Source organism: Panthera leo, chromosome B1, assembly GCF_018350215.1.
Source record: "Panthera leo isolate Ple1 chromosome B1, P.leo_Ple1_pat1.1, whole genome shotgun sequence".
Lineage (NCBI taxonomy): Eukaryota > Metazoa > Chordata > Mammalia > Carnivora > Felidae > Panthera > Panthera leo.
In genome coordinates, this window is record NC_056682.1 from 117,088,606 (window position 1) to 117,112,685 (window position 24,080).

Below are 24,080 nucleotides of genomic sequence, written 5' to 3' on the forward strand. Positions count from 1 at the left end.
TAGAAGGTCCATTAGAATGGTTCAACAGTAGACTTGAGTAAGAGAGAGAAAAAGCAGTGGGGAAAGAAGCTGAAAATAGGTCAGTTGAGATTATCCAGTCCAAGAAACAGAAAGAAAAAAGAATGAAGTAAAAATAGCAGAACATCTGAGACCTATGGGGATACTATCAAGCATACCAACATATTCATAATGAACATCCACAAAGTAGATGAGGGAGAGTAAGAGAGTATGAAGTAGGAAAACTATCTGAAGAAATAATAGCCCAAACTCCCCAAATTTGATGAACAACATTAACCTATACATTCAAGAAGCTCAGCTAATTCCAAGTAGCATGAAAATTGTTCCACACCTAGAATAATTATAAAACTGTTGAAAGCCAAAGGTAAAGAATCTTGAAAGCAGCAAGAAAACTCATCATATGCAAGAGATTTTCAATAAGATTAACAGCTGATGATGCATAAGACATATGGAGGCTAGAGGCGCTGGGATGACATATTTAAATGTTGCAAGAAAAAGATCATCAACTAAGAAATTCTATATATATCAAAACTATGCTTTAAAAGTGAATAATAAACTAAGGTATTCCATGACAAATATTAGAGTGTTTATTGCTATTAGCCCTACTCTACAAGAAATTTTAAATGGAGTCCTTCAGTCTGACAGGAAAGAACACTAGACAGTAATTGAATCCACATGAAAATACAAAGAACACCAGTAAAAGTAAACACATAGGAAAATAGAAACAACCTTATATACATATGGTTTTTTAACTCTTTTTTCTATCTGATGTAAAGGCAACCATATAAAGCAGTAATTATAAATCTGTGTTAATGTATATACAATGCATAAAATTGTATGACAATAACAGCACAAAGGTAAAGGGGTGATTGGAGCTGTATAGGAACAAAGTTTCTGTATATCAGTGTAATTAAATTGGTATTACTCTAAATTAGATTGTTATAAGATGTTAACTAAAATCCCCAAGACAACTACTAAATATGTAACTCCAAAAAATATAATAAAAGTGACAAGGGAGTTAAAATGTTGCACTAGAAATATCCATTAAACACAAAATAAGACAGTGATGGAAGAAGAGTTAAACAAAAGACATACAGAAACTGATAATAAATTGGCAAACAATAAATCCTACTTCAACAGTAATTACATTTACTGTATATGGTTTAAATAATATAATTAAAAGGCAAAGACTGGAAAAATGGATTGAGAATTTCAACTATCTGCCATCTATGAGACTTGGTTTAAGGGTACAAATAGGCTGAAAATAAATGGATAGAAAAAATCATGTAAACAGTGATTAAAAGAGAACTGGAGTAGCTATACTAATAACAAAGTAGGATTTCAGACAATATTATTACCAAAAACAAGTACATTTTATAATAATAAAAGGGTCAGTTCATAAAGATGTAACAACTATAAACACACATGAACCTAAAAATAGGGTACCAAAATAAATAAAGTAAAAAATGACAGAATGAAAGGGAAAAAGATATATCTACTGTTGAAAGTGGAGTACTGAATAATAACAACTAGACAAAACTGAGGAACAAAAACACTAAGTCAACTAAGTTAACTAGTATCTAGAGTACACTTCACCAAACAGCAGAATACACATTCTTCTCAAATGTGCATGGAACATTCTCTAGGACAGACTATATGGCAGATCATAAAGCAAAGCTACCTAAATTTAAATGATTAAAATCATGCAAAGTGTATTCGTTATCAATGTAGTGAAATTATGAATGGAGAAGCAGCAAAGGTGGGTAATTAATCAATATGTATGTATGACACACTCCTAAATAATCAGTGAGTTAACTAAAAAAATCATAAGGGAAGTTAGAAAATACCCTGCAATAAATGAAAATAAAAAGTTAAACTTTATGGGATACATCTAAAGCAGAAGTAGAGGGAAATTTATAGCTTTACATACCTGTATTTAAAAAGTTCTGAAATCAGTAAACTAATCTTCTACCTTAAAAATCCAGAAAAAGAGCAAAGTAAACACAATGCAAATGGCATGAAGGAAATACTAAAGACTAGAGTGGAAATTAATGAAATAAGAAATAGAGACATAGAAATAAAAATGAAATAAAAAATAGAAATAGATAAAATCAAAGAAATCAAAAGTTTTTTGGAAGGATCAACAAAACTGAGAAAACTACACAGACTAAACAAGAAAAGTAAGAGAAAACCCAAACTACAAAATTAGGCATTAAAAACAGGATACTACTACTGACCTTATAAATTATAAGGTAATACTATAAAAATGATAGATCAACAAAGTAGATAACCCAGATGAATTGGACATATTCTTAGACACAAACTACTGAAACTGACTCAAACAGGAAGAGAGAATATAAATATAACTACAACCAATATAAAGACTGAGTTAATAACAATAATAAACCTGCCAACAAAGATAAACCCAGAACTACATGACTTTGCTGGTGAATTCCACCAAACACTTAAGGAATTAGCCTCAATCCTTTACAAATTCTTCCAAAAAATAGAAGAGGGAACACTTTTCAATGCATTCTATGAATCCAGTATTAACCTGATACCAAAAACAAAGACACCCCAAGAATGTAATATACTAATATCATTCATTAATATAAAGGCAAGAATCCTAACAAAATACCAGCAAACATATTTCAACAACATGAAAGATTTATACATTATAGTCATTTGTGATTTATCTCAGAAATGCAATGTTGGGCCAATGTACAAAAAATTAAAGCAATATAACACATGATCATCTTAGTAGATGCAGAAAAAGTACAATATCTTTTCATAATAAAAATAACTAGAATAGAAAAAAAAAATCCTCTACCTGATAAAGAGCTTCCACAAAACCTACAGCTAGCATAATACTTAATAGTGAAAAATTGAAAGTTTTTCCCCTAAAATCAGGAACAAGACAAAAATGTTTGCTCTTGTCAATTCCATTCAATATCTACTGCAGGTTCTTTTTTTTTTTTTTTTTTTTTTAACGTTTTTATTTATTTTTGAGACAGAGAGAGACACAGCATGAACGGGGGAGGGTCAGAGAGAGAGGGAGACACAGAATCGGAAGCAGGCTCCAGGCTCTGAGCCATCAGCCCAGAGCCCGACGCGGGGCTCGAACTCGCGGATCGCGAGATCGTGACCGGAGCTGAAGTCGCACGCTTAACTGACTGAGCCACCCAGGCGCCCCTCTACTGCAGGTTCTAGCCAGGAAAATTTAGGCAAGAAAAAGAAATAAAGGTACTCAGATTGGAAAGGAAGAAATTAAACTATCTGTATGTGTAGATGAAATAATCTTGTATGTAGTAAATCCTAAGGAATCTATCAAAAAAGTTAGTACTAATAAATTTGTAAGTCTGCAGAATACAAGATGAATACATAAAAACTTAATTGTTGCACGAAGACTTAATGAAAATGAAGAGCTAAATGAAACAGAGATAAGCAATATGCCTGATAAAAAAAATCAAAATAATGGCCATAGATACTGGACTTGAAAAAAAGGTGAATGAACTCAGTCAGAACTTCAACAAAGAGAAAGAATGTATAAAAATAACCAGTGTTAGCTGAAGTATTCAGTATCTGAAATGAAAAATGTCCTGGAGGGAATCCACAGCAGGTCAGAGGATGCAGAAGAATGGATCAGTTATCTGGAATATAAGAGATGGAAAGCAACCAAGCTGAACAGCAAAAAGGAAAAATAATTTAAAAAATGAGAATAACCTGAGACTCTCCAACATCATCAAGCAAAATAACATTCACATTATAGGGATCCCAGAAGGATATGAGGGAGAGAAGGGGGCAGAAAACATATTTGAAAAAAATAAGAGCTATAAACCTCCCTAATTTAGGGAAGGAAACAATTGTATCTACAAAAATTAGTCAAGGGACAAATAAAAATATGTAAAATATGACACTGTATACACAAAATATGGAAGGAGCACAAAATTTTCATGCTTTTGTGTGTTCAAATTTAAGTGCAATTAACTCAATACACACAGCTATACACACAAGATGTTCTATATGAACCCAATGGTAACCACAAATGAAAAACTTATAATAGGTACACAAAATAAAGTAAAAGGAATCCAAGCATAACATCAAAGCAAGTCATCAAACCACAAGAGAAGAAAACCAGAGAAGAAAAAAGGAATAGAGACCTACAAAAAATACCAGAAACCATTAACAAAATAGCATTAAATACATACCTATCAACAATGACTTGGAATGTAAATGAACTAAATGCTCCATTCAAAAGATATGAGATGACTGGCTGAAGAACAAGACCCATCCATATACTGTCTACAAGAAAAGAACTTAAACCTAAACACTCACATAAACTGAAAGTGAAAGGATGGAAAAAGATACTCCATGCAAACAGGAAAGAAAAAAAAAATGCAGTAGCAATATTTATATTAGACAAAATAGATTTTAAAACGAAGACAGTAGTAAGAGACCAGGGACTACATAATGTTAAAGGCATCAATCCAATAAGAGGATGTAACAGTTATAAATATCTATGCACCCAACATAAGAGCACCAAAATATGAAAAGCAAATATTAAACAGACATAAAGGGAGAAACGGACAGTAATACAACACTAGTAATACCCCACTTACATAAATGGATAGATCCTCCAGACAGAATATCAACAAGGAAACATGGCTTTGAATGACACATTAGATCAGATGAACCTAACAGATATATACAGAACATTCCATCTAAAAACAGCAGAATAAACATTTTTTTCAAGTGCACATGGAACATTTTCCAGGATAAATCACATTAGGCCAGAAAACAAATATAAATAAATTTAAGATGATTAAAATCATATTAAGCATCTTTTGACAACAATGATATGAAACAGGAAATCAATTGCAAGAAAAAAACTGGAAGAAAAACACAAACCTCACAAACATGTGGAAGCTAAACAACATGCTACTAAACAACTAAAGCGTTAACAAGAAACTCAAAGAGGAAATAAAAAAATACGTGGAGATAAATGAAAATTAAAACACAACAGTCCAACATCTTTGGGACACAGACAAACCAGTTCATAGAGTGAAGTTTATAATATTACAAGCCTACCTCAGGAAATAAAAATTTCAAACAATCTAACCTTATGCCTAAAGGAATTAGAAAAAGAAAAAAAATCCCAAAGCTAGTATAAGGAAGAAATAATGAAGATTAGAGCTGAAATGAATGAAATAGAGACTAAAAAATAAGATCAATGAAACAACTGATTCTTTGAAAAGACAAACAAAATTGACAAATCATTAGCTAGACTCATCAACAAAAGGAGGACTCAAAAACAGAAATGAAGGAGGAGAAATAACTGACATCACAGAAATACAAAAAATTATGAGAGTATTATAAAAATTATATGCTAATGAATTAGAAAACCTAGAAGAAATGGATAAATTCCTAGTAACATATAATCTTCCACAACCAACTCAGGAAGAAATGGAACAAATTTCTGACAAATCTGAATAGTGACAAATCTGAATCAGTAATAAAACTCCTAACAAAAATCTAGGACCAGGTGGCTTCATAGGTGAATTCCAGCAAACATTTAAAGAGTTAATACTTATTCTTCTCAAACTATTCCAAAAAATAAGAGGCAGGAAAGCTTCCAAATTCATTCTATGAGGCCTACATTACCCTAATATTAAAAACAAAGACACCATAATAAAAGAAAACCTAATGAACACAGATGCAAAACTTCTCAACAAAATATTAGCAAACCGAATTCAACAATATATTAAAAGGTTTACTCAGCATGATCAAGGGGGATTTATTCCAGCGATGTAAGGGTGGTTCAATATTCACAAATCAATCAATGTGATACATCACATTAACAAGAAGGATAAAAACCATATGATCTCTCAATACATGCTGAAAAAGAATTTGACAAATACAACATCTATGCAAGATAAAAACTCAAGTGAGTTTAATGGGAATACACCTCAACATAATAAAGGCCATATATAACAAATCCACAGCTAACATTATACTCAATGGGGGAAAACTGGGAGTTTTCCCTCTCAGATCAGGAACAAGACAAAGAAGTCCACTCTCACCTCTTTTATTCAACATAGTACTGGATATCCTAGCTGCAGCAATCAGACAAGGAAAAATAGAAAAAAAAAAAAAAAACAAAACATCCAAATTGTAAGGAAGAAGTGAAATGATCACTTTTTCCAGGTAACATGATACTATACAGAGAAAACCCAAAAGAATCTACCAAAAAACAAACAAATAATAAGGTTATAGGATATAAAATTAATATACAGAAATGTGTTGTGTTTGTATACATTAATAACAAAGTAGCAGAAAGAGAAATTAAGAAAAACAGTCCCATTTACAATTGTCCCAACAAGAATAAAACACCTAGGAATATATTTAACCAAAGAGGTGAAAGACTTATACTTTGAAAATTATAAGACATTAATGAAAAAAATTGACCACAATACAAAGAAATGGAAAGATACACCATGCTCATGAATTGGAAGAATTAATATTGTTAAAATGTCCATACTACCCAAAACAATGTATAGATTCAAAGCAATCCCTACAAAAATACCAATAGAATTTTTCACATAAGTAGAACATATAATCCTAAAATTTTTATAGAACCACAAAAGACCTCACATAGCCAGAGCAACCTTGACAAGAAAGCTGGAGGTATCATAATCCCAGACTCCAAGATATGCTACAGAGCTATAGTAATCAAAACAATATGGTAATGGCACAAAAAATAGCCACAGAGATCAATGGAACAGGACAGAGAACCCAGAAATAAAACCAACCGTACACAGTCAATTAATCTATAAAAAGGAGGCAAGAATATACAGTGGGAGAAGACAGCCTTTTCAAAAAATGGTATAGGGAAAAATGGACATCAACAGGCAAAATAATGAACTGGATGGCTTTCTTACAGTATACACAAAAATAATCTCAAAATGGATGAGGACCTACATGTGAAACCTGAAAACTCCTAGAAGAAAAAGTAAGCAACAATCTATTGGACGTCAGCCTTAGCAACATTTTTCTAGATATGTTTCCTCAGGCAAAGGAAATAAAAGCAAAAATAAACTATTGGGAATACATCAAAGTAAAAAGGTTTTGCACAGCAAAGGACACCATCAATAAAACACAAAGGTTAACCTACTGAATGGGAGAAGATATTTGCAAATGACATATCCAATAAGGGGTTAATATCCAAAATATATAAATAACTTCTATAGCTCAACACCTAAATAAATAAATAAATAAATAAATAAATAAATAAATAAATAATTGGGTAAAGGACCTAAATAGATATTTTTCCAAAGAAGACATACAGATGGCCAACAGATACCTGAAAGGATGCTCAATATCACCAGGCATCAAGGAATGCAAATCGGAACCACAATGAGATATCACCTCATACCAGTCAGAATGGTTAGCATCAACAAGACAAACAAATGTTGGTGAGGATGTGTACAAGAAAAGAGAGTGCTCCTGCACTGTTGGTGGGAACATAAGTTGGTGCTACCACTATGGAAAACAGTTTGAAGGTTTGTCAAAAAATTAAGGGCACCTGGGTGGCTCAGTTGGTTAAACGTCTGACTTTGGCTCAGGTTATGATCTTGCGGTTCATGAATTGGAGCCCGGCATCGGGCTCTGTGCTGACAGCTCAGAGCCTGGAGCCTGCTTCGGATTCTGTGTCTCCCTCTCTCTCTGCCCCTCCGCTAATCGCACTCTCTTTCTCTTTCTCTCTCTCTCAAAAAAAAAAAAAGAATAAAACATTAAAAAAATTTAAATAAAAAAATAAAACTAGAAACACCATATGACTAGCAATCCAAGAATGAAATCAAAATAACTACATTTAAATACCATCAAAAAGAATACTTAGAGGGGTGCCTAGGTGGCTCAGTCGGTTAGGCATCCGACTTCGGCTCAGGTCATGATCTCGCGGTCCGTGAGTTCGAGCCCGCATCAGGCTCTGTGCTGACAGCTCAGAGACTGGAGCCTGTTTCAGATTCTATGTCTCCCTCTCTCTCTGACCCTCCCCCGTTCATGTTGTCTCTCCCTGTCTCAAAAATAAGTAAATATTTTTAAAAAATTAAAAAAAAGAATACTTAGAAATGTAACAAAAGTATGTAGGACTTATATACTGAAAACTATAAAACATCATTGAAAGAAATTAAATACCTAAGTAAATGTAAAGACATCCCTTTGTTAACCAATTGGAAGGCTTAATACTGTTAAGCTGTCAATACTCCTCATAGTGGTCTACTGATTGAACAGAACCCCTGTCAAATCCCATATGGGGAAATTGAAAAAGTGATCCTAAAATTATCAAGTACATGAAAAGAATCCAGAGTAGCCAAAAAAAAAAAAAAAAAAAAAAAAAATCTTGTAAAACAGTTGGAGGACTTAACATAAATACAGAGAGAGTGGTTGCCAGAGGGGAGGTGGTAGGGGGAATGGATAAAACAGGTGAATTCCAATTTCAAAACTTACTACAAATTACAGTCATTAACACTGTATTGTATTGCCAAAAGGACTGAAATGTAGGTAGATTAATGGAATAGAAGAGTCCCAAAATATCCCATACATTTTTGCCAATTAATTTTCAACAAGAATGACAAGACCATTTAATGGAGAAAACAGTCTCCTCAACAAATGGTGCTGATCTATATGCAAAAGAATGGTATTGGACTCTTACATCATAAAATTAACTTAGCAGGGATCAACAAGCTAAATGTAAGAGCTAAAACTATAGTACTCTGTAAAGAAAACAGAGGTAAATCCCCAAGACCTTGGATTAGGCAATGGCTTCTTAGATATGACACTAAAAGTACAGGCAATTAAAAAATACATACATTTGATTTTATCAAATTTGAAAAATCCTGTGCTTCAAGGATATTATCAAAAAAGTGAAGAGGCACCCTACAGAATAAAAGAAAATATCTGAAAGCCATATATTTGCTAGAGTTCTAGTATCTGGAATATATAGAGAACTCTTGCAACTCAAAAAATATGAACTCAACTTAAAAATGAGTGAAGAATCAAGTAGGCATGTTCCAAAGAAGACATATGAATAGCCAGTAGTACATAAAATAATGTCTAACATCATTAGTCATTTGGGAAAAGCAAATCAAAATGACAAGATACATTTCACACCCACTGGGAAGGCTATAATAAAAAAAGACATACAATAACTAGTTTTGATGAGGATGCGAAGACACTGGAACCTCGACATACTGCTGGCAGGAATGAAAAATGGTACAGCTCCTTTGGAAAACAGTTTGGCATTTCCTCACAGAGTTAAACATAGAGTAACCATATGACTAACAATGTCACTGCAAGAGAACTGAAAACCTATGTCCATACAAAAACTTGTACACAGATGTTCACAGAGCATTATTCATAATAGCCCCAAAGTGGAAACAATACAAATGTCCATTAATTGATGAATGGATAAGGAAAATGTGAGATATGTATACACACACACACACACACACACACACACACACACACACACACATGCACAATGGAATATTACTCATCTACTAAAAGGAATAAAACACTGATTAATGTTATGATATGGATGAACCTTTAAAACATTATGCTAAGTGAAAGAGGCCAGGCAGAAAGGCGAAATATTCTATACCATTAATACAAAATGCCCAGTACAGGCAAATCTATAGAGAAAGAAAGCTGATTAGCAGTTGCCATTTTAGGGAAGAGGAAAATGGGAACTGACTGCCTAATAGGTACAGGGTTTTCTTTTGGGAGTGAAGAAAACGTTGCACAACTTTGTGTATTATTACACAAATGAGTATATTGCTAATATTAGTGTATTACTAATATTATACAATATTAGTATATTACTAAACCACTGAGTTTTAAGCTTTAAAATAGTGAATTTTAGGGGAGCCTGGGTGGCTCAGTTAGCTAAGCATCTGACTTCAGCTCAGGTCATGATCTCTTACTTGTGAGTTCGAGACCTGCATTAGATTCTCTGCTGTCAGCATGGAGCCCATCTCGGTTCCTGTCTCCCTCTCTCTCTGCCCCTCCCCAGCTCGTGCTTTCTCTCTGTCTCAAAAATAAAACATAAAATACAATGGTGACTTTTATGGTATGTGAATTATATCTCAAAAAAATCTCTGCATAACAAGGTAGAGTGACTTCAAGATGATTTCCTACATGAAATGGCTACTAAAAGGCATTTTTATTTCTATATTATTAGAATATTATTAAAATTAGCATTTGTCAGCTTCATTTTAACATGACTCAGAATTTGGCTCATGGTTAAACAACAAATCAGTAAAGCAACTGTAATAAAAATATTCATCTATGTAACAGATTTTTAAAAACATTCTCAACCTTTGAGTTGCCATCTGGATTTCTACTGTAAAGGAAATATAAAACTTTAAACTAAAAATTAGATCAGATATTCAACCTCATGCAAGTTTACAAACTAGCAAAATAAATTCAAATGTAATACATAAATTTATACTTTGAAAAATAAAAAACTTGTGAATTTGCAAACTCAAACAAAAATAATGGAAACAAGCAACGATCCTCAATCAATACACTACACCATTAGGTGAAAGTTTTCTGGGAAAACTTTAGGATGGACGAATCAAGCTGACAACTCCTGAACTCACTGAACACTCTTAACATCACTAAGAATGGAACAAAGCAGACATTTAACCCTCCTGATGGATATGAAGAATTAAGATTATTTCATTACCACTTACAAAAGCATTTTTGCCAATATATACATACATATACACATACGTAACTTTTTTAAGTCTCTTAATATCAATGCACAAAAGACAGTTGGGATAGAGGGATAAGGTGAATGAAACAAATGTGCAATTACATACCCAGAATGTGGGAAATTTTACAGAGCAAATTATATAGTCTCTTTAACAAAAAAATTCACTAAAGAGAGGGGGAACTATTATAAATAAAAAGAGGCTTATGGAAACTATAATTTGTCTTCCAAACTGGGATACTTTTGAAAGTGATAGAAAGTTTTATTCATAAATATGCAAGACAATAGGCATGAACTGGTACCACTCAAAAGCCTCAATCAAATACAAGGTATGGGCTTTCTTGCTGGCAATATAGTTTTGCTTTTTATTATTATTTTTTGAAAAAGATCCAATTAGGAATCTAAATATGGTCTGAACATGACATGAAAAGATATTAAAGAATCACTGTCAATTTTGAGATGAATGAAAATGACAGTGTAACTAGGTTTTATAAAAAACATCCTTGTCTGTTAGAGATATACACTGTTAGAGATGGTATCTGTGTTTTGCTTTAAAACACTGTCGGGGTGGCAGTGGGGGTAGGAAGTGTAGGGGAAATATGTGAAATAGTATTGATAAAATGTTGATAAGTATTGAAGCTATGTAACGGGTCCGCAGGGATTCATTAGACTGCACTCCTCCGTTTATGCATGTTTGAAAATTTTTATAATATAAAGTTAGCTTAAAAAAAAAAAAAAAAAAACACAACATTTAACATCACCCAGCATGGCAAAACACATTTCTGGCTTTGACTTTCTTATAATGACACTCCCACAACTCTTAACTTGCCAAAAACATATTGGTTAGGCTTAGTCATAAAATGGAAATCTCAAAGGGAAATCTTTAAAGGAGAAACAGCTGGTTAATCTCAAAGGAAATGTAAAAATCCATTTTTGACTTTCCCACTGAAAGATTGCTCTGAGAGTTCTTTTCTGGACTCACAGTGGTTGGTTATGGTGCATGTAGGCATTGGGATTTGTAAGAACTCGGTGACGAGATTCATACAGCCTTGAATATTAAACTGAGTCAGCAGCCCCAATTTGAGATTATCCTCTGTTTTTGGCAAAGTCATAATTCTAACTTCTGCCAAATATAAAATGTATTTTATGGGGTATTAGAAACTTCAAAAGCTATATCTGAATGAAGTCTCTATTGCCATTGGTGTCTGTTTTAATTGTGTATGTTAAGTACATTGTTTTGTTTTTTGAGAATTATTCTAAACACTCTTAGCCCCAAGCTAAAATTTAGTCTAAATAATTACTCACCCTTATGATGGAATTCCAGACAAAGAGAAGCAAAAGTATGCAGACTGGCCTTTAAAATGTTTTAATCATCGAAACACATATTTCAATAGTTTTGTACTCGCCTCTTATTTAGACCACTTACACTGTAATTTTTCTTAGATCCTGGCCCAATCTTTTACTGTTCATGGATTTTAAATGCAAAATAATACAATTTAGGAAAGTTCTTGACAGAATTTCTTTCTATATGTCAGATTCCATGACAGGCAATGGCATTTATAGAAATTACAGAAAAGCCTTCAGGGGAAAAATACCAGATATATAATAACTGAAAATTAAATCAATTACAAAAAAATAAGAAATATAGTTTGCATGAAACTTCAAGAAATTTAAATTAAAACACTGCTATTTTCACAAGAAGTTCCTCAGTAGTTTAGAAGTTCAAGCCATCAAGTCTAAAAGGAAGTCTGCTTTAAAAAACAAGGCAGATAGTTAATTCCTGAGAAAAGTGCTATCAGGGACATCATCTCAAGGTGCCTTAACTTCATTTTCTTTGATTAAAGGCATTTAAATACATCTTTTAAAGAAGGAGCAAGGGAAATTAGGGTAAACTGAAAAGTATTTTACACATAAAGCTGTCCATCATAGGTTTATGAGTCATATGTTATGAACCAGATTTCCACTTTCCAACACATCAATTATAAAAGTGGATTTATGGCAGTGAGGAACACACACACATACATGAGATTTTTGGATCATAACTACCACGGGAAGCCACGTCCCCACCTTTGATATGTGAACAGTAACTTTCTTAGACATATTATTTATAATTGATTTGCATACCCCCCATGACCCAGAGAGAGAATCCATGTTAGTATTTACTAACCATGTTAGTAAAGCTATAGTAGTCAGAATAATAGTCAGCAAAGGAACAAATGAGGTTACAATGGGATGTTGCAATGAGTGGCATAGTATTTCTATAAATTCAGTAAACTATATTGCAGTTTGGTGAACGCAGAGGAACGGAGACTAAAGGAAGAAATGCAAAATTAAAAAGAATTTTAGAACTGGGGCGCGTGGGTGGCTCAGTTGGTTAAGTGTCAGACTCTTGATTTCGGCTCAGGTCATGACCTCAGGGTTGGTTGGAAGATTGCCCTGTGTAGGGCTCCGCGCTGAGTGTGGATCCTGCCTGGGATTCTCTCTCTCTCCCTCTCTCTCTCTCTCTCTCTCTCTCTCTCTCTGCCCCTCCCCTGCTAGTGCTTTTTCTCTCTCTCAAAATAAACAAATAAACATTTTTAAAAAGTTATTTTAGAGCCAGCTGTCAGTAAAATTACACTGTAGCATTTCAGTGTAGCACTGTGAATTCTCCCATACTCTTTTTAAAAAAATGTTATATAGGAATAGCAGAGGAAGAATAAAAATAAAGCTTTCTCCAAGTGAAGATTTAAACTTCCTAAACTGGATAAGGTTGACAAACAAAGACATACTAGTCCTTGGATGCACTAAATATATTTAACTGCATACCCCTGGCTCTGTTCCAAATGTTTATATTCCTGGAAAATAATGCATAAATAGCCACTAATTTCTTGATTATTTAGTAGCAGTAAAAATGAAAGCAATTTTTATTGGTATTGTGAAAATGATAAACTTGATTGAACTGAAGTCTGAATCAGTCTGTTTCTACAGAAGTTCTATAAGCCTTATATTTTCACGTTTGCTACATTAAGGTCCTTGACCTGGGAATCCTAAAATTTCTCATCGAACTTACTTTCTGCTTCAGCTACTGCAACACAGAAATGGTGTCAATACTTACTAATGTGGTTGCCAGCCACACAAAGGGCTGTCACATGCACCAAGTGGACACACAGATACTTTCAAATTTATGGCACAACTGAGTTCATGTGGGTACGGACATTCAGACTTGCAGCAAGCTGCTCCTAACTAAATGTCTACACTGTCTGAAGGTACAAAATAATTCATGGAATCGCCTCGGATTACCCGTGTTAGCAAATACGACTTCCTACTGCAGGACTGGGAAACAGGCATTTCGATCCCCATTTAGTAAATGTACAAATGCAGGTTCAACTCTCTTCCCACAAACCAATAATTAGGTTTTGCTTAGTGGAAAGAGAGGGAGGCATCACTTACTCTTCATTCAGGGCACACCGACGATTGGTGAGAGTGCCATATTTCCTCAGCGTTTCGGTGAGCTCTGAGTAGAGTTTGTCAGCCAGAGACAGTGGGATTCCTTCCCACACCAGGATGAGAATCACAATCACAGCCGCCTCACAGGTGTGGCCAGCTCGCTCCCGCACCAAACATAGTAGCTTCTCCTCGCTGCAGCTTCTGCGAACCACCTGTGTGGGTCACCATTCCACCCCAACACCCCCACCCCAACCAAAACAAAACAAGGGTCACTTGTGGCAGATGAGAGCATTGATTTATGTACGTATATTTTTGCATGTCTGGGTCACAATTAGGGCAATGTTTGCCAGCTCCTGCAACTTGCCTTTTGCTAGCCATCTATACGGTGGGGTCAGAATTAGGCGGGATGCAAAACCGTGCAATGTTTAGCAGACTGTGCCCAGTACAGTGGGGGGCAATGCCCCCTACATTAAAGCTAGAGCTACATGGAAGACATGGTCGTCTTTTTTCACAAAGTTCAAGGCTTTCAAAAATGACAACATAAAGATTAATGGAAGGTATTTAAAGGATTAAGGGTGACTTCTTCCTATCCCAGGAAGAATCATACTTTTTAGCAAATTGAATGGACCTCGTCTTCGCTATTACATTCTTTCAATTAAATACAGTTTGTACCTGGCTTAAAAACTAATCTGCCTTTTCTTTAAGAGATGACACAAAATAAATATAAGCAATGTTCATTTCAACCGGCATAAATGACTCTTTGATCTGGGTAACCCAATTCTCAGAGTTAGATTAATGAATCAAAATGCCCACGACTGAAGATCAAAGGCCTCATCAGGTCACACTTACCCATTTAGCAATAGGACATCCCTGAGAACTTTTGCCTTCTTTACCAGTATAGATGACTCTTTCAATCCTAATAGCTTTACCCTTCTGTCCAAACCTTAAAAGAAATCCACAGAAACACACACACATAAAATTAGCAAATGAAGCTGAGGCAACCAAAATACTGAACATTTGAGCATAATTTTATTCTATGACCACATCCTGAGAAATGAATGGTTTATTTTTAAAAAATAGGTCTAAGCCAAGCAAACTGGATAACAGACTTTAAGCTTTATACTTCTTCAGTATCAAAATATATGGATAATTGTAATGAACTATTTTGAAATTATATGTTGGGTGAAAATAATGGGAAAGCTTATTTTTAGACATAATTTCACAAAGCACAAAACTTTTTTAAGTTTGTTAAGTTCAGTCTTCTAAGACATATTACTATTTGGTTTTTGTCCTTTACTAAATTTAGCTAGTTTAAAACTTGGGGAATCACAATAGATTCTAGTTAGAACTGTTCCTCAAAGAATCTCTAACATTTTTAAAAAGATGGTTCACAAATCACTGGCATTCAGCAATTTTGAAAATATAGGATAGTTCTAGAAATAGATTATATTTTTCCTTAGGACCAAGGCACTACTTACTGCTTGCTAGTAACAAAAGGCACTTAGGGTATCTGCCAGGCTACTAGATGATTATTTAGTGAATTTCTACATACTAATTAGCAACGAATAATTTGTAAATTGGGCAAGAATGATACAAAACATGTCCTTGCTGCCCAGAACGTCTCCTAATATATTTTAATGATAACACTGCCTACCTCTTAAAGAAAGGCACCCTAGCACAGTAACAGCTCACTGCTGGGGATACCAATATGAAAGTTTCTCTTTGCATTGATTATCTCACTCATTAGAGTCTTCTACATGCAGGACTAACTGTGTAGATTCAGGTAAATACTTGCATACCTGTGATTAACAGTAAAAAAAAAAAAAAATGCAGCTATAAATAGAATCCTCTCTCTTTCTATTCAGCATCTCACACTTACCCTCTGCTCATACTAAGGGATAACGTCCCTAGAGGGAACTACTCGTTTACAGCTCTAGGTGAATTTAACTCAACGGCTCCTTTCTTGTGTCACATTTCCCCGCTGTTTCTTCTGCGACCCTTTATCATCAAGTGGGAAAGCCAGAGTGGGGCCTGTCTTTGCAGCCGGTGCCAGCACCCTTGCGCCTGGCAGGCTGGCTGGCTGGTTCTTGTGCGTGCCTGGGTTTTCTGGCATCCATCTCCAAGTGGGCAGCCTGTGCCAGCTCGCAGACTATTAGTCCTGTCAAATATTGTGACTCTCTGGTGAATAGCACAGTGTGTAGTGCTGGCAACCCTGGAATAGCTAAGCCTACTAATAATTACTCAATTTACAATTGTTTACTGCTTTGTATGTGAAAGCTGAAAAAATTCTGACATATACAAAAGGATAAACGTTAATCTGCCCTGTGCCTTTGCGTTAATTACCTTTCTTCCATGATTTCTCTAATAGCTGCCACATTAGGACCTGCTCCTAGATGGGTATAAAAAGGACCTTCATCTTTTTCAATAATTTGCTCTGTTGAGATAATAGAAGATTATTATTTTAGACCTCAATTATACTAAATATAAAGGCTACATCCACAAAGCTTATCCCCCAACTGCACATTAAGGGCCCTAAATGTGACTGTAAACATTTTTTTCTTTAAAATGAATAAATTGATGGACTAATCTATTAGAAAATGTGCCAAATAATTAAGTATATGTACATGCTGGCTGTTGGATAAAAATATATTAAATTACATTTCAGATACGGAATAAGAAATTATTTATTTTAAACAAAATAAGTGGAACTAAACAAAACAGTGAGGGAATTAGGTTATATGTAATACCAACTAAAATTCAGTTTTTTGAATTGAAACAAAATTTTATAGCTAACTAGAAGCCTGCCTGATACTTGGATGTTAAAAGATTAAAAATAAAATTTCCTGTCTTCTCTCACCCCAGGATATTGCTCAGTTTTTATTGTCAAGTTACCTTTTTCTCCTCTTGTTTCCCCTCAACATTTAATAGCTGAGTTTTGAAAATAAGAATATTGAATCCAGACCCATATTTGTATGTACTTGAGAATAATTTGATGAGAGAAAATACTGGAGAGAGGGTCAGGTAAAAGGAAGAGGTTCTTGTAAACTACCAAAGATGGAAAGTAGGAGGAGAGGTTAGGATGATAGAAGAAACTGCAGATGATTAGAACTTACCTAATGTTATCTATGACTGCACCCCTGAGGCAACCTAATATTAACCACACAAAGGGGCAGTATGGATCCTCCCTCCATTCTTCTATAAAATGTGGGGTGTCCCGTTGTAAGAGGAATAAGAAAAGGCGGGCGGACCATTGGCCACATTAGTTTAACATTTGTTTTTTCAAATGTCTTCTATTGTGTCCAAGTTGAGGAACTGTAATAAAGTCTTCATATATACATATATTTATGCATCTATTGGCAAGATGGTTTCCCTATTCCAATGGACCTATTACATATCCTGAATTTTTTTTTAAAAAGGTGTTTGTTTAAAAAAAAAAGAAAAGGAAAAAAACATATTTTCTATCAGAAGATAAAACTTTAAAGAGAAAATAGAATCAAAATGAATATAAATCGTACAATATTTCAAGGTTATCAAGGCAGAAAGGGCAACTTCATGAGTATTCAGAACGTCAGCATTACAATTTCCCCCAACTCACCAAGATTGAAGATAATAACTTCCCACTTATGTAGAAATTAATGTTGTGAAACCACTAATACATTCAACCTTGAATTAATACATATTAAAAAGCTCCTACATGAGTTTACATATTAGCAGTTATTTTCTCATTTTAATAGATGTTTTTACTGTCTAGGTGTCTCTCCAGGAGGTGATGTACAAAGAGTTAAACAGATTAATCTAAAACTGATACCTTTATATTTTAAAGGGTTTTATTAGAGGAAAAATGAGCATGCACATTGTTTTAAGTTTTTGGAAAAACAATGTAAGTGAAGTTCTCTCTTGCACAGCAGAAGCATCTGTAATTTAAAGACAAGAAATGTAAGCTTCAGACTTTTTATGAGCCTTTACAAATTGCTGCCAGACTCAAGATTTTTTAAAAAAGAAAGAAAATCCCATATCTGAAGATGAATTTGCTAATTCTGGATAAACACCATGTGTCTCAGTACTTTTCTAGCACTTACCTACACATCTGCATGATGGAAAATCATATTGAGTCTTGACAGGTGTATCCAATAAATTTTTTATAGGAGTATCTAGTAATTTGGAAGGTGACTCTAAAAAATTATTGAGAACAGAACCAGCTGTTCTTTTGGTTGGTGTCTTTTCTGCAGAAGGAGTTGCTTGTTGCTCTAAAGTTTGGGTGTGGCTATCAAGTTCTGCAGCAGTGGTTTGTCTAGTTAAAACTGTGACTGGCCCTGACATTTCAACTTTCACTTGTTTCTGTGATTTGAGAGTTAGAGCCTTATGGTCAAATAATGACTTGACCTGAAACTTCTTCAGATGTTGCTCCATGGTCTCAAGGATGCTCCTTTGCTGCACATTATCACAACTCGGGGGTGGAATCTCTTGCTTAGTTACCTTTTTCCACATTTTGTTTTCTGGTTGTGCTGCCATGGGGCGCATACAGGTATGGGGCTTGGATCCAGGTTCAACCTTAATGGGCCTGTGCATCTGATTATGGCAAGACTCAGTTTGGGGTTGTTGTGTTTGCTGCTGTTCTTGCTTTTGCAAGAGGTGCCACCGTAGAGCAGCATGCTTTTGAATGTCCTTCTGGGGAGGGGTCTGAAGGTGACTTCCTCCCTGGTCAGACACAGGGAAAGCATTTGCTTGGTTATGCATCAGGTACCTTTGCTGAGGGGGTTGTGCCGCTTGATGACCAGACATGTCTTGGTTTCTACTTCTATATCCCTGTAGAACTGAAGCTTGTTGTGGCTTCTGCTCCTGTTCTTGAAAGCACCTGTGAAGAACATCTTGCTTTGGAGTCACATTATTTGGAAAATATTGCATGTGATGCAAATTTTGAGTCTTGTTTCCTGCAAAGAGGTCAGAATTGATAGTGTGTTCCTTATTTTCTGGAGCTAGGTGTGTATTGTTCGAACAAGAAATCTGTAGTTTGCTTGTATTTGATTTCAAGGTCTGACCATAGGGGGAATTTCTACTATTCATATTCTGCACTTGCTCCAATCCCATTTGACTATTATGAGTCTGGAACTCACTTGATTTCAAATACTGATTTTCACCACGGAAACATTCTTCCATTTTAATCTGGCTAAAGAATGATCCTTCTCTTTGCTGATCGTTGTTGCCTTGGGGGTGAGAAAAAGTCTGGGACATTTGTTCTTTATTCTTCATTTGTAATTTTTGCTGCTGCTGCTGGTTTTGAGCGATAAGTGAATTCTGGGATGGTTGCGGTTGTGCTGCCTGCTTGTGAGGCTTGTGTTGTAAAAGGTGCGAGTTTGAGAATGGCTCAGTCTCCGAAGCCTGCTGATTCAAGTGCTGTTTCAATGCTGGGGGCATGAGTTTCTCAGTTTGGGGATCTGGTCTTTGCTGAAAGTAAAACCTAGGGGTGCACAGTGACTGCACGTGAGCTTCGGATGAAGGGTCTGTCTTAGAGAAGTGCACCTGGAGTGAGGGTTTTTGGAACTGGAGCTGTTGGTCCACTGTACCTCGAAACTGCCCTTGATTCATCTCACCTTGGTACCTTTGTGGCCTCTGCTCTGGCTGCATTATTTTCTGGATGTATGCCTGCCCTGGGAGCCCCCCAGGCAGGTTGGAATTTCCAGTGTATTGTTTGGAGGTCATTTGAGTGGAGGGGTTGGACTGATACTGAAGAACTGACCGCAGTGATGTCTCATGACATTTTGGATGGGATTCTGCTTGATGAAAGTGAGGGGGCTTCAATTCAATCCACCCTGGTTTCAGATAGGGCTGTGCTGGGGGCACAAGACCTCGTGTTTGTTCCTTGTCTCGACCCTTCGGAATATCTTGCTCTTTGTGTCCCATCAACTGCTGGCAGTGGTCCTGTGGATCCCCACTGCTACCAAGAATTGGTGGGTTATGCTTGAGGCGTTCTGATATTTGTCTCGCTTTCTCAGAACATGAGGGAATAGTCACGGTCCCTGGAGTCCGCATGTCATTCTTGTTGACACAATTATTCTGAGGCCTTTCTGGTAGCATCAGAGAGTGGTTGGCTACACGTGTAGATTGATTAGGACTCGGGGATGACTGTGCCTCGGGCTGACCCTCTATTTTCACTTCCCTTAAAAGAGTTGTGTTACTTTGGTTGGGGTAGTGATGGTGTTCTTCCAAAACTCCATCATTCAGAGTGCTTTTTCCATCTGAAGGAAGCTGAGAAACCTGTGAAAGAGGAGGAGGGGGAGAAAGAAGCAATTGTGATGGTGGTGGTGTGGTAGGGGCAGAAAAGGAATCCTTAGTGAACACTGAGCTCTGCTTGAAGTAAGCACCATTCATTTCATTTTGCTTTAAATACCGTTCAGAGCTGCCACCAGGAGGCTGCAAATCGCTGCTGGAACCTGAACAGAATTCTTCACCAGATACTAGATTTGCGGTTCCTTGGATATTACTGTTTTCGTCACGAGACAGGCATATCTCAAAAACTGATTTTTGTGTTTCTGGTTTCTGAAAGGGACAGGTCCCTACCATTGCAGCTGTCTTACTGGCTTTGTCAGCATCACAGGCCTCAGTCACCACTGCAACTGGCTCTGGAGGCAGCTCAGAGTTCGAGGTCTGTGGGAGATTCATCTGCCCTGAGGTATGCGATGGGTGAGTGATCTCACAGGACAACTCATTAGTAGCCTGACTGTTAATGGCATGTATGTGAGATGTGGTTTTCTGCACCGCAACGGAAACACAATCTGGATAATATTGAGACAGTGTTTTTTCCAGGAGTTCACCATGTGTGTTTTCCATGGAAGAGGCAGAAACTGTAGCACCATTAGGCATTAGCACTGCCTTGTTTGTAAGAAGTAATATAATGTTCTTGTCATGGTAGTTAGCATTTTTCTCCTCCTGCTCTTTCAGAATCTGAAGCTCTGCTTTTTCAGACCTACTGCAGTTATGTGTTGAAAAGCTGATGAGATCTTTAACTGCATTTTCTTGGACTACAGAGCTTGCAGATTCTCTCTTATCACTCAAGTCGGAGACATTCAGTTGACTGCTGCCTTTGCCTGGATTTCTTTCTTGGCTTTCCCCGAAGTTCTTTCTTTCTCCATTAGCCTTTTGGTCTTGTCTCAATTTCTTGTTCTGATGAAGCCCAGAGAGAGAAGGTTCACTAACTGTGCGTTTTATTCCTCCATTCTGCAAGCACCTGGAATACCCTCTACCTTCTTGTATAAAGTCCGGACTCACGCGACTATTCTGGCTTCTCTTCATATGGGGTATTCCATAATAACTTTTGAAAGACTGCCACTTGGTGTCTCCATTTACTTCTGGATAAGGTCTCTCAGTTAATGGGCTTCCATTCTGGAACTTTAGAGCCAGAGGTTCTGTCTGGCAGATGGGAGAAGGAGATGGTGTCAGGAATGGACTTAGTCTGTTGCCCTCAACATGGTTGGTTCTATCCTGTTCCATCAGGCTTGCTTCGGGGCCATCCACAAGGCTGCCCTCTGAATGAATTCTAAAGAGCATGGAAACAGAAATTGAAGTGCATTAATACATATCTGACACTAATAATAAATCTTAGAGAATAATCATGGCCTTAATAGTATCGAAATTCCTAGACTTAGCAAACTATGATACTCCTTTTCATGTTTCAGAGGGACAACCAATAACTACTCAGGATCTGATTATTCTTGTCTTCCCAGCAGCTCTCAAATATTCATGGTCATAGAGAACAAAGATAATTAAAATCATCAGCTAAAGTGGTAAGTTCATACTGCATTAGTAAATAGTATCAACTTCCTTCCCAAATTCTTTCTGTAAAAATGCTAAGAACAAGAAAGACTACCTCCTTTCTTTCTTCTCTAGTACTTTACATATCCAATTAATTCCATTTCCTACATATTCCTTGAATTATCTTCACTGCTACTTGGTAGCCAGACCAATATTATCTCACTTCATTATCTGTTGCAGTCAGTAGCTTTTTAAAAGGTTTCTTCCCTAGCCCAGCCTGTCTTCTCTCCAGTCCTTCGAGATTCCTTCAAATTGTTACCAAAGGGAATATTCTCAGTGCAAATCTGATGTCATATTCTCCTTTAACACACTTTATGGCTCCATATTGCCTGCATCAGTAGTTCTCAAACTCTTTCACCCACACACCTGAAAGACCAGGCATGCTCCCTTTAGTGTTAACTTCCCAGGAAATGGAATGGGGTAAAAAGTGTAGTTTATAAAATGTCATTTCTAAGTGATTCTATGTCTTCTTCCACAGGGGCTGGCTGCCCACTTCTACTGACAATTCCTGCCTGATATAAATGGTTTTTCATTGGCAGATTTCTTTTTTCTCTCCTACTTCCTCTCACATCTGAAGCTCCAACTATAACAATAGCTTATAAATACCCAAACATGGTAACTGTTTCAGACATTCATGCTGTTGTTTGTTGGCCTAGAATGCTTTTGTAGCCCCGAGATTTGTCCAGTGATCCCTACGCGTCCCTCTAAAATGGTCTCAGATATCACTTCCCCTAGGATTCCTTCTTTGATTTTCCAAGAGAATTAATCACACCCATTCCTATGTTGTTTCTATATCTTGTATATGGTCTACTGCTGAACATATCATACTCAATTTTATTTTGTTTGCACACTGGACTGTGAACTTAAGAATACTTTGTTCATTTTTGGGGCACCTGGGTGGCTCAGTCAGTTGAGCATCCAACTTTGGCTCAGGTCATGATATCATGGTTCATGAGTTTGAGCCCCATATTGGCCTCTCTGCTGTCAGCCTGTCAGTGCAGAGCCTGCTTTGGATCCTCTGCCCCCCTCCGTCTGCCCCTCCCCACCTTGCACTCTCCCAAAAATAAATAAATCTTTAAAAAAAAAAAAAAAGAATACTCTGTTCATTTTTGTGCTTAGTATAGAGTGAGCAATTGATATAATTTTGCTCATTTCTTCATTCACTCATTAATTCAAATATTTCCAAGGCAAATACTCATGGAGATTTCAAAGTCCAAATGATTAGAGTGCAAGAAGAAATGAGTACTAAAAAACATAAATAATCCATCCTACAAAGTGAATTCGGCCCCATTCACAATACAGGCACGCTTTATTTTCTCAGTTTTTCTCATCGCATTTATTTTAAGGATGTAAGTAGGAAAAAAAAAATCAAGACTATTTTCCCTTTGGGCTATAAAAAAGCTTTGTTAAAATAGTCAGTGGTTACTAACCAAGACAAATGAAATAGAAAAAGAAATAAGATATAAACATTGGAAAGCAACACTAAAGTTATCATTTATAGATAATAAGATTGTATACTGGTCAACCAAGAGAATCAACTGAAAAACTGTTGCAGTTTATGAGAATTCAGTAAAGTAGCTGAATACAAAAATCAATAGCCTTGTTATAGAAAAGCAAAAACCAGTCAGAAACTTTTGTGGAATAAAATACTGTAACAGGAAAAATATTCTTAAAACACTAGGAATAAATTTAAAAAGAAATGTAGAAGACCTATTTAAGTAAAGCTTGTTAGTTTTATTTGTAAAACTCTGTAAAATGTATGCATGCAAAAATAAACTCATAAGCAAAGTTAAAAATCATATAAAACTTTGCTTAATATACAGAACTTTGACAAATTGACAAGGAAAAGACCAGTCATTGAATATACAAATGACCAAGAGACATGGACAGTTCACAGAAAATGAGATGCAAATGGCTCTTATTTAAAGAGATATCTAGGATCACCCATAAATAAAAAAAATATAATAAAACTTCAACAAGATACAATTTTTTTCTCAAGTTGGCAAAGGTCAAAAGTTTGATAAATACACAATGTTGGCAATCATGTGAGGAA

At 35.8% G+C, this 24,080-nt stretch overlaps 1 protein-coding gene across 1 annotated transcript in view; it reads right to left on the bottom strand.

The window, feature by feature from the left end:
- The window catches only part of TET2 (tet methylcytosine dioxygenase 2), a 134,575-nt gene that overhangs the window by 25,560 nt on the left and 84,935 nt on the right, over positions 1 to 24,080 (bottom strand). The window contains exons 3-6 of the mRNA XM_042935779.1: positions 18,298 to 21,752; positions 16,562 to 16,652; positions 15,068 to 15,161; positions 14,222 to 14,430 (exon numbers count right to left, since the gene is read on the bottom strand). Coding sequence (XP_042791713.1) covers positions 14,222 to 14,430; positions 15,068 to 15,161; positions 16,562 to 16,652; positions 18,298 to 21,706 — 3,803 coding nt within the window. The 5' untranslated portion in view covers positions 21,707 to 21,752. The remainder of the gene's footprint in view (positions 1 to 14,221; positions 14,431 to 15,067; positions 15,162 to 16,561; positions 16,653 to 18,297; positions 21,753 to 24,080) is intronic.